Raw genomic sequence first — 13668 nt, 5'->3', positions numbered from 1 at the left:
GGTGCAACTGTGCCAGCAGGAAGATACTCACAAAAGGAGGGGAATGGGAAGAAGGTCCCACTGTCAAGCTCACTCTTTGGTGGAAAATGTCATAGTGGGAGGCAGCTTGTCCAGGACAAAGATTTGGGTTGTTTCCTGCTTTTCCTCCATTTCTCTGTGGCACAACTTACCACTGCCTCATCTCGTCACCTCTGAATCTGCCCCAGTGAATATTCCACAGAAGGTATTAGGAATCCTTTTCCTCTTGCTAGTATTTTCCTCCTGCTACTTTCCAAAAGATATTTCACCTCTCTATACCTTGCAGTTCACCTGGCAGTCATTCCTGACAGACAAACCCTGCCTCTGTGCTACCTCTGAAAGCGGTCACAAGCCACAAAAGAGCTGCAATTTCTCAAGATGACACTTCTGTGCACTATTTATGTCAGGAAATTCTCACCCTTTCCTTTGGCCATTGCTCTGAAAAAAGGAGACACCAGCCTCCCAGAAACATCTTCAGGGTGCGTGGTCATGCCATCCTTCACTGCTTGAAATCCATTCAGTACAACCACTGGGGCCCATCCAAACCATAAGGTGAATATGTTGCCATGAGTTTTTGCCAGCTAGAGATGGGAGATGGGAGAGAAGCCAGGAAAGCACAGATGAAATCCCACACACTGCAAGCAGAGGATGAACCTGTTTTTGCACTGATTACCAGACCAGCCCTAAGGTGGAGTGATGTTCTCCATCTTTCCCACCAGACTATAATTATCACTGAGAAAGCAGGAATGTCTTTTCCAGCATTCACTGCTGGAAACACCTGTATATTCCCACTTTTCAGAGCCACAGGCCTATGTCAAGAAACATTATGTACCTTTTATTACTGTATATGAGCCAAGACTCAGTTCACCATGATTCATGGATAAAGGGTAATTTCTATTTATTAATTTATTTCAAGAGGGTTTCTATCATTGGTACAAGTAAAGTAGCACAAAAGAACACAGAACTGTGAGAGGAGTAACTAGCTCGTAGAGACTGGACCAGTTACTTTCTGGTTTTCCTCCTGTCTGTTTTTGATCCTGTCCATATAAACAAGCTCATACACACAGAGTGCAGGTAGGTATCTATTTACTGCTCAAGCTAGAGAGTCACAGAAAAGAGCTATAAATCCATGCTGTGAAAGTAATTTTTTTAATTGTATTTTTTTCCCTAACTCCAAATCTGATATACGATCCCTAGATGTATTTAATCCTAAATTATATCAATTTTCACATGAAGTCATCAAATTTAGTGGCAAGGGGTGATAGAAGGATATCAAGTTTCACATGAATTTCAGTGAAAATCAGTGTTAAAAGGGGATAGGTTTAAACACCAGAATGACCTTCACACATTCAGAAATTCCAATACCAGGTTTCTTAGCTTGGCAAACTACTTTACACTGTAATATCCTTTTCTTATTTTGCCAATCAAACCGGCAGTTCTGAACCAAACCAAGTGTGATATCACAGTGGCCAGTTAACAGTTACAGCAGTTTTAGGAGAGGATGTTTTCACATAGCAAACAACATGAGAAAGGAGAAATCACAAAGACTTTTAGACAATTAGGAGTATCTGAAAATAAGTACCTTCATGAGGAGATCGCGATTAAACTGAAAGTTCAGCTGTATCAGTGTCCCAAGGACTGGGAGAGGGACTGGTCCAGGAGGAAACTGTCTCCGTGCTCGTTGCAACTTTAAAAACTGCGTAATTAGAAGAAATGCAGCCACTGCTACAAGAGCTTGACTTATGGTCAACATTTTAGCGTCTGCCTTTACCAGCTTGCCTTTATTCAAAATTGTCTGCTGAAGCTTTTAAGGCTGGTTGCTAAACCAGTTTTCCTTAAGAGCTTGAATTCATGTAATAACTATTCCCACCTCTAACCCTCCCTCTTTAATATCAACCACTCCCTTTTGGTTCCACTTACTACATTCTCATGCTTCAGCATATTAATAGATGCACACCCTTCTTCTGCTTCTCATCCAGGTTATACTTATCCAGTATGGATCACAGGATTTGTAGGAATGGTGTCTTAAAAGACTGGGGCCAAGGTTTTCCAGGCAATGTAAATACACATAAATTCTCCATCTAGTTTTTCTGAGACAATTTTGAATGGTATGTGTTCCTACAAATACTCCAGGAATGCTTTTAGAAAAGCAATAGCCATACATACAAATTAAGCAGGCAAATGTAAGTGGATATTAGATCTTGGAGTTTTTAAATTGGTTTGTATATATTCCATGTACACGTTATATCTAGTAATGGCAAGGCTGATAGAAGTTAAAAGCCCACATTTATCTTAAGACACATATACAACTATCTAATGCTTAATACAAAAAGCAAAATTTGTTACACTTTTTTAAGTAATTGAAAACATGACTGGATTAATATATGACCTCACTTTTTTTCCTAACCTGTTAGCAGTAGGTAGCCTCAGGGAGGGTTTTGTCTGCTTCTGCATTTCCCTGTTCAATCTTGACATAAGGTGGATACCCTATAGGATATTTTGAGAAAATCATCAGAAAGTATGTGAGATAAATAATGCATATTCATAAAGAAAGTACATATAGTATTAAACATACAGATTAAAAAAAATAATAAAAATATGTGGGAAACCTAGTAGGGATCTTGAGCTACAACCAGAATAAAGAGCCCCAGCAAGAACTAGTCGTGACACGAATGTGGATCCTTGGGAACTTGAAAACAGGCTCTGCAGCCAAGGCTCTTTGCCAAGCCTCAACACCAGCAGGAACCACAAACACAGCACCAGGGGAGTTCTCATGCTGCAATCAAAACCATGGAAACCTCACAAGAGAGATTCTGGGCACCACATAACAATGACCATTGCAGTCCTGTGTAACAGATCCAGACTGAAATGCTTCCCTGTCAAAATTGCCCATCCCTTGGGAGCAAAGCAGTTGTAAAAGAAACATGTTTTCACTAATCCTCTTAGAAAATTGCCAAGACTTGTGCAGCAGCTCGCTTCTTGAAAGCTGAGTTTGGGATAGAAAATCTTTCCAGATTTTGTGGCTCTGGAACACAAGGACCCTTGTCCAGAAAGAACAGCCTGGAGTCGGCCAGCCCACAGTTTACAAGCCTCGAGGGCAATTAGCCTCCAACCACAGCTCTTTCTTACCACTAATGCATAACTGGTTAATGTGTATTAACCAAGGGATGTTTGTAGGTTTCCACATAATCTTTGTTTGTGTACACTAAAAAGCTGGTTTTTTCAAGACAATCATTTCTAATTTATCTCTCTCCTTCAACAGGGAAAATAAAATTCTCTTTGAAAAGAAATTTGATAATTTTTGCCTGCCCGGTCTCCAGTGTAATCTCACAAACTCTGCTTCAAATTCCCCAATTTATCAGAACTTTTAATTTGTAATCAATGTTATACATTCCCTGTTCTTTTAGATATTAGAAGATTTTCCATCTAAATTATTTGTCATCAGAGAAAGTCATTTTTATCCAGTGGAAGTTAAGCCCCAGTGCCTTCACTCCCCAAGTCTCACACCTTTAACCAGTGTTCAGCTGGAGCCAGCCTGGAATATTTTTCTGTCACACTGGAAAAGGAAGATGACTGTGGGTTAGTTCAGATCTGAGGCATGGGATTCATCTTACTTTATTTGACAGAAAATGTATTTATGAGATAGCCAAGGCTCCATTTTCTTAATAATTACTTAATGCAAGCAGCAGCAGCATTTCTTCACCACTATCTACCAGCTATTCTTTAGGATTAGCGATTTTTAACCTACTAAGGGAGAGCAACTGCTGCCTCTCCTCCTGGATCCAGATGGATACAAATGAATCATTCTCTTACCAGTGTGGAGCTACCGCCAGGGGGATGTTTACAGGTCCAGCATGAGGGGACTTCATACTAATCACCTACCTGCCAGGACATGCTGGACATGGGTAGAACCATCCCATAAAGGTAATCCTGCAAGGGAAGAAACTGCCAACCCAGGATTCATCCTGTGTGCACATCCCTGCCTGTTAGACTGGGGTGCTTTGAAACACAAGGTGGGCAGAGGCACCTGAAACAAATACAGCTGTGATAATGATGTCAGTCCTGGAGATGGCACTGTCAGCTAATCAGAGTATAAAAGTAATCCTTCCCGTGTTGGCATGCAGTATCCAAATTGTACTTCATACAAGAAGAATGTATCCCAATGCCATAAAATAGAATCCCTTGTTAACTGCCAGTAAGCAAACCAGCAAAAAACATCCACTTTTGCCAAGTCCTAAGGCACCTGGCTCATAAAGGGCTTCCAGAATTCTTCAGGAGTGCCAAATCTGCTCTTGGTCATGGTGTGCTAAGTGAAGTCATCTAACTGTGATAAAGAATCCATTCAACAAAATGAAAGAATAAATGAAGCTGAATAAATTACTGGACTACCTGGCATTAAGATGTTCTCATGTTGCTGGCAACCAATGGGCTCATAAAAAAGGATAAATTATCAACACTCTGTGACTGCTCACTGTTGTAATTTGTCTTCCAGTCCTTGTTCTTTGCTTGTGATATGAAAAGCTCTCCACAACTGCCTGATAAAGCCACTCTTCTGTTTTCATCTGAAGGGTTGAAAGGCTACCTGGTTTAGTGAGTGAAACCCTGAACTGTTTTCCCAAGTGACAACAATAGAGTTGTATACAACAAGCTTGCTCAACAGAAAACCATATCATTCAAAGGGAATGTTTTCTCAGGTCATACTGTCTGCCTCTTGAAAGCTTCCTTGGAGAGCTTCTTTTACCTCCTGCACCCACTAATATCCCAAGACAGACTGGAAGACCTCTGAGCCTATCTCCACAAATGCAACTGTGGCTTATGAGGAAGAATCTTTATTCATGAGCCTTCCAATTTACAGACCACGCTTCAAGATTTTTCTCTGTAAAACCTCTTTCCAGTTGATAATAAATAAGTCCCACTTCTAATTCTCCCCTTCATGTCTTTATTTGTTACACATCAGGAGAAGTTTACCAATATTTTCCAAACAGAAAAAAAAAAATAACAAAATAAGAGCCCTTTATAATTATTATCCTCAGGATGCAACTGTCTGTCAAGAATGTTTCAGGGTAGTGATTAACGAAATGAAGAGGAAAGCAAAAGTCTTAGGACATGTAAAAAGGAATTCACATACAGAAGCAGTTTTACAGAGTAACTCTTCCCCGAATCTGCCATTTCCTACCGAGGAACGGCACAGAGCTGGTAGGGAGGTGGCTTCATTGTGCTCCCAAAAACAAACTTGGTGTTGACTTCCTTCACTCCTTCTGGCAGGGTGAATGTGAATGCCTGTAGCAGGGTGGAAAAGACAATAAAGAGCTCCATCCTTGCCAACAGCTCCCCCATACATACACGGTGCCCTGTGAAGAAAGAGAAAAGGCAATCAGCCAAAGGATTTCTATCATGCCTCCCTTTCTAACCTGCTTCGGGTTTTGCTTGTTTGCTTGTTTTCTGCAGATTTTATCCTTTTCTCCTAATTTTGTCATTTAATGATTCTTAACTGAAAGGCTGCTTGTATTTCCACAAAACGTTTTGATCTGTATTTACAGCAGGCAGCAAGACATTATAGAAATTGTCACCAGCGTGGCATAGTTAACATCTACAGTCTTCCCAGCACCATGTATTTTCCTGCTACTGCTTTGATAGCTGGATCTCTTCTCAGAAAGAAACTGGATCTGTCTTCCAAGAAAGACTTTTCTATGTGTCATTCCTTCTCTTCCAATCTTTTCCATGTACAACTGGACTTCTCTCTTCTTGGAGATCTTTAAAACAGTTTGTATACGCCCATTTGTAGGTGCCTTCCCAGTTATTTTGGGGAATGAATGGATCTGAAGTTGTTTTCACAAGGAGTAAATAAATCTCCATTCAGGGCACTTACCTATAGCAAATGGTAAGAATGCTTCTCTGTTTACAAAGTTTCCATCTTTATCCAGAAAGTGGCCTGGGTTGAACTGATCAGGTGTCTCCCATTTCCCAGGATCAGCCAGAACAGAGTCAATATTTGCTAAAACCATGGTGTTCTGAAAAAAAGGACCAGTGGCTTCAACAAAAACTAAGACTATAGAATCTACTAATATTTAGGACAAAGCACACCATTCCTTGTGAAAGTCCATCCACAGAGACAGTCATACCTTAGAGGCACTGCTGGAACAAGAGGTCATGTCCACAGTCAGGAAAAACCTCAAAAGCCTTTCTAAAATCATCTCACATACCAAAGATCAAGTACATTCAAATATGCAGCACATTTGTACCTTTGGAACACGATATCCCAGCAGCTCCGTGTCCTTCACACTCAGTCTGGGCAGTGCAATTAAGAGTATGTTACTGTATCTCTGAATCTCGTGAATTACAGCATTTGTGTAGGGCAGCTTTTTCCTGTCCTCATAGCAAAATACATGGGAACGACCCACAACAGCATCCAGCTCCTTCTGGACTTTCTCTAAGGAGGAATATTCAGCTTTAAATATAAAGCAGTCAATCTATAAACTCTATAGCCACAATTTTTCCTGTTGTTTTTTACAGTCAGAATGGCATCCAACCAGATGAAAAAGATACTTTATAAAAAAGAATGCCTTCAAATCCCCATACAGATGACCTGAATAAGATTTGACATTGAGGTTGTTTATAGGTTGCACATATACTTTTAAAATAACCATAGCAGATGAGGTCATTCTGTAAGAATATGTGGGTTCCTGTTATATTTACTGCTCTAAGGTAATTTATAAAAAGACTTTTATTAATATTTATTTTTACAGGCAGGGAGTCAACTGGAAAAAAATATTAATTGTGTATTAGGGGAACAATTTAGTAATTGATCAGGGATTGTTCTTCATTTAGAAACACATAGATTTTGCTTGTCATCTACAAATGGCCTAACTGCTATTCTGTAATTACTTGCCTTGGGAAGCACTTATACAAATTAATTTTTCCCAAGGACTACTTCTTTTTACTTAAAATCCCAGCTGAAATGGTAATTTGTGATTTTTTTTTTTTTTTACTAATACTACAGACTCTATCATTGCAATTAGAATTACCCCCATGAAACTTAAGAATGTGTTAATATATCCTGAGAAGATGAAAAATCATGTGAAAATTCAGTATGTGCAACCCAATCTCAAGTTTTAAGTCTTTTGATGGTAACAAAAGTGGGAGATCCTTTCTCCCCAACACTTCCACCATTTTCTACTTGCCAGGCTCCTGCTGTGCCTGGTACTCAGCTTAAGCTCTCAAATATGAGGGCTTGAAAGTGAGTTTTGTACTTTCTAATCCTTTCTGTCTCGCACACTCTGACTCTTTTTTTGCAGTCATTTTACTCTGACAATGTGTGTCTCTGTTCTGTGAATATCATTACTAGAAGCACACATTTTCAAGCTACACATCCCCATGGTTTTTTCTATCTATTCATGTGTAGATATTTCTGCTTGAAAGTTTAAGCTTGATGGAATAATCCCACGTATTAGAAACCTCAGACTGTATTTTATTTCTGCCACAAGAGGCCAGGAGACAAGCAAAGAGTAGGAGTCAGGGATTTAAAAGGATGGCCCAAAGACTTCTCAGTGAAAGTCTAATCATTATTGTCTGTGGAGGGGCAATGGAACAGTTTATCTCATCTGAGGCTAAAGTCCTCCATCTGATTAAATTAATCACATCCTGCATTCTGTGTAGATCTCCTAAAAATAAAACCTGGAATGATTTCCCTGTATGTTAGAAAGGATGCAGCAAGAAACAAATGAATGCAGTTCACCTGATTCATACTTTAATAATTAGTTCCTCTACTTTTCTTTGAACAGGCACTACCACTATTTGAACTTGTATCATTGCTAGAGTTGCAGACCTCTTTGGATGTACTTACCTTGAATGTCAGGATAAATCACCATATAGAGCAATGCCCACAGTAAAGTGGTGACTGTCGTTTCTGTACCTGCTACAAAGAGGTCAGTAACAGTCTGGATCAAATTTACTTCATTATAAGTAGCCTCAGGATCTCCTTTAGTCTGTAGGTATGAATTGAAACAAAAGTAATGGCACACAAACGAAGTAGTAAACCACCTGGAGAAATCATACCCTTCTAAATTTTTATTAGACATCATTATAATCAAAGGAACACTTAAAACCCCTTGTTGTTAGTGAAGTGTGAGAGAAGTTCAGAGGTACTCACTTTATCTATCTCATCCAAATAGTAATCAATAAAATCTTGATTTTCATCAAGTTTGCTTTTTCCTTTGTGACTTTCAAGTTCCTTTGCTAACAGACCATTCACAAAATCTATGCAGGACTTCACCTTTTTAACTGATGGCAGAAAAAGACCAGCAAGCCAGGGAGACAACTCATGTATCTGTAAAAGAGATATTTTAGATATGTGATATTACATATAAATATGTGGCATTTAGCAAACTAAATTAGAATCCTAATACAGGCTTCTGAGTAGTGGAAAAAGCAAATGAAAGACTAATGACTGAACCTTCAACATTAGACTGAAGGGATAGTGCCTATCCCATGATTCATTAAAACCTTTCTTAATTCTATTTTTCTCTGGAGCAAGATCAAATTTTCTCTCAGTTTCTCAGTTTTATACTATATATATTATTTATATCTATATTTGGAGATTATATAAATATAAAAGTGATGTATAAAGAATAAATGAAATTGTTCTGTACCCCAATTCTTTGCTAGGCTGAACTTTGCTTGGCTGAACCAAGAATCTCCCATGAAACGTGTCCCTGTTCTCACTTTATCCAACACACATATAATTTCTATCTCATCACTTAAAAAACAGGTCCAGGCTGACTTCCTCGACACATCTCTTAACTGAAAATACCCAGGTTTATTTTCTTACAGTAGGATACTGAATGCATGGGGATTTTACTCACATTCACCTTCTCATAGATAAGAAGCAAATAGATCACATCTGTGTGATGTGCAAAACAACTCAATGACATAGAAATTGTGGGTTGTGTGGATTCCCTCCTGTTTGCTCATTGTTCTAAACATATTCACCTTCTTTTCCTTATACTCTTATAAAGCCACATACCAGCAGAAAACAAGTAAAACACTTCTTACATCCATTCCATTCTTCTACTTCATTTCACTTTTTCCCTGTTTTACAGATTGCATCGTGTCCTTCCAGTTACAGAACTACTGCAGCTTAAATTATCCATTAGGCCATAACTTCTGCTCTCACCTGTTTAAGAGGCAGCTGCATTACAAAGATTTATGTCCCCACAAGCCTACTCAGATTCCTGGCTCTATTTCTTTTTCACCCTACTGCATAATTTTCCTTAACACTACCTGTCCACTTACCAGGAAAACAGGTAAGTGCAGCCCATCATTAAGGGATTGTACATCCCTGTGAAAGCACTGTGGAGAGTGGTACAGAATGAAATGTTGGACAAATGTTTTTGTTGGCTGCGGACACACTATTACGATGTTAAAAAACAACTTGTACTGAGAGCAGTTTGGAAATAGCTGAACCTGTGTCTACCCTTGATTAGAAGGTAGCTTAGGAATCATTTCACCAGCATCTTCTGGGATAGTTATTTTATTAAGTAATTTTATTTTAGTTTATCTACCAAAAGTATCAAATTAGTCCTCAAATCCTCCAGGACCTTGCTTACAGCAGTTTCCAGTTAGTCTAAGATGGTGGAAATCATACAAGACACAGAATTGGATGAGTTCCAGCAAGTTCTGCAGAAGCAGCTGCCTCGTGCATGGGTAAATTGATTTTTTTAGGACTATACACAGTACTGTGGTTCCCTTTCCTAAATGATTCATGGTAAAACTGCCCCAGTCTGAGGCCACCTGCTCTGCTGCTTTGGCAGCTGCAGTCACAGCTGCACATACAGAAGCAAAAGAGAATTTTTCTCTCCCATGGACCAGATGCAAAGCTAGGCATTGGAGTCTTGAATGGAGACAGATATCATCTGGCAGCTAAAGGAGAATGACTTTGTGTGTCACTGTATTCTTGTAAGGACGTGCAGATGTGGTACAGGTGTTGCTGTCAAAAACTGTAGGGAAAAGCTACCATTGAGCCGTTTCATGCCATGTTGCCTTTGCACAAAACAGTTGCTCTACTCCAGTTTCTGTGAGGTTTGCTGGCAGTAGTGAAGGGAGCAGTAAAGAGCATTTACTCTTGACAGTTGTTGACAGCCATGTTATATCATATAATATAACATATCATATTATATCATATATATCATATCATGAAGAAAGCCAGTTTGCCAGACAGAAATTAAGATAAGCCTATTTCGAGCTTTTCAGCTAATTTTACCTACATTTTACTACTAATTTCAGGTATAGTTTCAAACACTGGAGTTGTACAGGTAGCACTTTTGTCAGGAAGTCCTCTGTACCTCTCCCAACCATGGAGCAAATCTTTATGTTTTCATCTCTGTCCCCCAGCCACAGGATGCTATGATGAAGCATAAGCAATTAAAACAGTTTTGAACCAGGCATCTGGACGCACAGTTCTGATGTGCACTCCAGCAATTCCAGGTGCTCTAGTATTTATTTTTGTTACAGAAGTAACAAGCAAGTTTCCTTTTTCACTGTCTATCTATAGAGAGCAAGCAAACAAACAAAACTGATTTTCCTCACAAAAAAGGAGATGCTGTTCAAAAATGCTGCCACGGAGCTCAAGGAGTCAATCAGGCGGTGAAAATTCTCATCATCTCTGGAGAAGCGATGTCCAAGAAGCACAGAAGAAATCACATTTGCGACAGTATGAGCAACAGGTGTAGTGGGGTCCAGAGGTTTTCCTGTAAACACAAGGGACTGCATTCACCATTAGCACTTACTGTTCCTGCTTTTCCCACTGACAGGAGAGCTGATAAAATTTCATACACACATTTCTGACATTAATTAGATTACTGGATGGCAAATTGTAATTTATTGTTAAAGGCCTGACTAAAAAAGTAACTTCAGACATCTAAAAAATACTACTGGTTTAAAAAAGGAAAAACTACTGGTAGGAATGGAATTAATAGTATCAATTATAAAAATACCCAGATTTCATTAAACCTTGGCATCAGCAAATCTCACATTTGGCAATAACCGGGGTACAAAACCAGTCAGATGAGACGTTAAATACATAGATGAGTTGAGAAGAGAACCACCTTCTATTCTTTACTCATACTATCTTACATTAGAATATTTCAGCCCCGTTCTTCAGCAGCACAACCTAAACAAACTCCATCACCTACTGAAGAGCTCACCACAAATTGTGTGAGCTGAGCTTTTTCTACTGCACTTGCCAGAGCAGAGCACAGGGCTGTGCGTCCTTGGCCAAAGATTTGCGTATTTTATGCTTTCTTACTCAGGAATAGGAGGTGTTATGACACTGATTTTGTTACTGTTTGCTGTTACTCTCATGCTGTTACCATAAGTAATATAAAACTGACTCAGAAATAATAACACTGATAGGGACTAGTATATATATATAGGTATATTTTATATATGTATATATGTACGTATACACACACTGCTATATGATATCCAGACAGGAGTCTCTCGTTCTGTGTTCATGCTGTGGGATTTCACACTTCTGCAAGTAAGTGTCTCATGCAGGTGGCATGATACAGACTTTTGAGACTCAGCTCTGCACGTACACTTTGAATCCATTTTTGTAATCAAATGGTTCCAAAAGCTACCAGTGCCCCATTCTCCAGCAAAGCCTCCCCCTGCACAGGCTGCCCTGCCCACCCTCACAAACCGTTTGTTTTCTGTAAGTATTCCACCAAGTGAGCAGCCTCCTCTTGCAGTCGGTAGTCCTGATCTTCTTTCCCTACTCCCATTTTCCTCATTGTTGCAAGTCCAAAACGCCTCTGCTGCTTCCAGAGATGACCATTAGAGAACATAACACCTAGTATCATAAGGAATTAATGCTGTCAATACCTTATAAATTATTGGATTAATACAGTTGATACAGCCAAGAAGCTTCTCTTCTAATTTTTTTCAAAATTTTGACAGCAGTCTGGCAACATTCCTCTTTTCTTTCTTCTTGTATTTTAGCCATTTATCTCCTGTATAGAAGTTCTTACATTAACTCTACACTGTCATTATTGTTCTGACAGAATATAGAATAGAACTGTTTCAAAACACTTGTGAAAGTAATAAACTTTTTTCCTGATGTAGTTTAAGGGCCTTGAGTCTCTACATCAATTTTCAGAACTAGGGATAGGACACATTAAAATAATTTCTGAGAATAATGATTACCATTTCCATGTGTCAGAATGTGAAGGATTCCGATTAAGGGCCTTCCAGCAACATCTTCAGCATGGGCAGTCAGACCTTCCTTCACTGCTTGAAACCCTTGCAGGACCACTGCAGGAGTGTTTGAAATCCATAAGGTGAAGATATCACCATGAATTTTGGCCATCTGTAGAACAAAGTAGAATCAGAATAACAGGAGTGAGAACTAGTGCTTTTAAATCAAACAAGATGAACCACATCTTCTCACTGGGCAGATGCCCTAAGTGTGACCAACTTTGAGAAGAGAGCATTGTGTGTGTTCTTACATACAATATAGTTTGAAGTCAGGTTTCTAGCTAAAGTCTCATTTATTAAAGATTATGGTATTTCTAAAATGTCAGCCAATATTGCCAAAGTCTCTTATCACATCTTACAATTCAAACTCATTGTAGACGAATTCTTCCATCCTCACCGTTTGCTACAAGACAGCAGTAACTCATTAATTCAATGTGAACCATCTACAGATTCTCCTTTGTGTGTCAAGTGTAGCAAAAGCAGACAAGGAGCTGAGTAATGACGGAATCACCCTCTCCTTTCTAGCTCAACTGTGACAGCCTTGTCTTTACCTGCTGTGCATGCAGGCATCACTAGAAGTGGGCAGGACAGTCCTTCCCCTGGCTGCTGAATCAGGAACTAGAAAAGTAGCAAAATAGGCTGGAAAGAGTGGTGTGTTGCCAAGACATCCCAAGAAATGCAGGACCAGAGGATTACAAAATTTTGCTGCCTGGGAGCAAACAAGAGGGAACACTTATGCACAGTGAGCAAAAATGTATGTGCTTGTGCTTGCACATTTGTGTTTAATTTCATTTTTGTAAGGACAAGTTAATGGCTTTTGAAACCTTGGGATGAGCAATACTACTCTTCAGGTCTGGAATGTCAGAAATAGAAGAAAACACAGCAGACAGGCACTGGCTATTATTTCATGTTATGGAATAATACCACTTTGCCTTGAAATACGAAGCTTGAGAGGACAGAACTGGCAGGACATCGAAGAACCAGGGAAAGGGAAGGTTGAGAACAAAGAGGGAGAGTGAGGTGCTATTACTTACATATTTAAATGTTAAATATTTAATATCAATGCATAAGAACTATAAAACAACAGGATACAAACTTTAGAAGTGCTGCACATTACAACTGGACTTAGAAAAGGGTTTGAGCATACTATGAATTATTTTGGCCACTTAAAAGCTCAGTCTTGCTAAGCAGACTGAAATGTCTTGTGAAAATGACCAAATTCTGACCAAACGGTATGTCAGAAAAAAATTGATTCTAAGACCTTTCAAAAAATCCATTGAATAAGTATATAAAAAGATCATCCTTTCTATACTGGAAGCACACATGCCTTCAGTACCTATTTCATGGGATACTAGAAAATGCCAGTACAACAACAGTCAAAACAGAGATGCAAAAGAC

At 39.1% G+C, this 13668-nt stretch overlaps 2 protein-coding genes across 6 annotated transcripts in view; both read right to left on the bottom strand.

Annotated features, from left to right (window-relative positions):
- LOC104687967 (cytochrome P450 2J2-like) overlaps nt 1–1856 on the bottom strand; it is a 40457-nt gene extending 38601 nt beyond the window's left edge. For 2 of the 4 annotated variants that reach the window (XM_010397251.4, XM_019284588.3), the window contains exons 1-2: nt 1601–1856; nt 437–599 (exon numbers count right to left, since the gene is read on the bottom strand). In XM_010397251.4, the coding sequence (XP_010395553.2) occupies nt 437–599; nt 1601–1771 (334 nt within the window). In that variant the 5' untranslated portion in view covers nt 1772–1856. The remainder of the gene's footprint in view (nt 1–436; nt 600–1600) is intronic. The other 2 variants (XM_019284591.3, XM_019284590.3) reach the window with 2 other exon arrangements.
- A 566-nt stretch (nt 1857–2422) lies between these two features.
- LOC104687969 (cytochrome P450 2J6-like) overlaps nt 2423–13668 on the bottom strand; it is an 11794-nt gene continuing 548 nt past the window's right edge. The window contains exons 2-10 of one of the 2 annotated variants that reach the window (XM_010397254.2): nt 12220–12382; nt 11717–11866; nt 10603–10763; nt 8168–8344; nt 7862–8003; nt 6261–6448; nt 5888–6029; nt 5147–5369; nt 2423–2505 (exon numbers count right to left, since the gene is read on the bottom strand). In XM_010397254.2, the coding sequence (XP_010395556.1) occupies nt 5191–5369; nt 5888–6029; nt 6261–6448; nt 7862–8003; nt 8168–8344; nt 10603–10763; nt 11717–11866; nt 12220–12382 (1302 nt within the window). In that variant the 3' untranslated portion in view covers nt 2423–2505; nt 5147–5190. The remainder of the gene's footprint in view (nt 2506–5146; nt 5370–5887; nt 6030–6260; nt 6449–7861; nt 8004–8167; nt 8345–10602; nt 10764–11716; nt 11867–12219; nt 12383–13668) is intronic. The other variant, XM_019284595.1, reaches the window with a different exon arrangement.

This window comes from Corvus cornix, chromosome 9, assembly GCF_000738735.6.
Source record: "Corvus cornix cornix isolate S_Up_H32 chromosome 9, ASM73873v5, whole genome shotgun sequence".
NCBI lineage: Eukaryota > Metazoa > Chordata > Aves > Passeriformes > Corvidae > Corvus > Corvus cornix.
The sequence above is the reverse complement of the archived record's forward strand: the minus strand, read 5'-3'. Positions and strand labels throughout refer to the sequence as shown.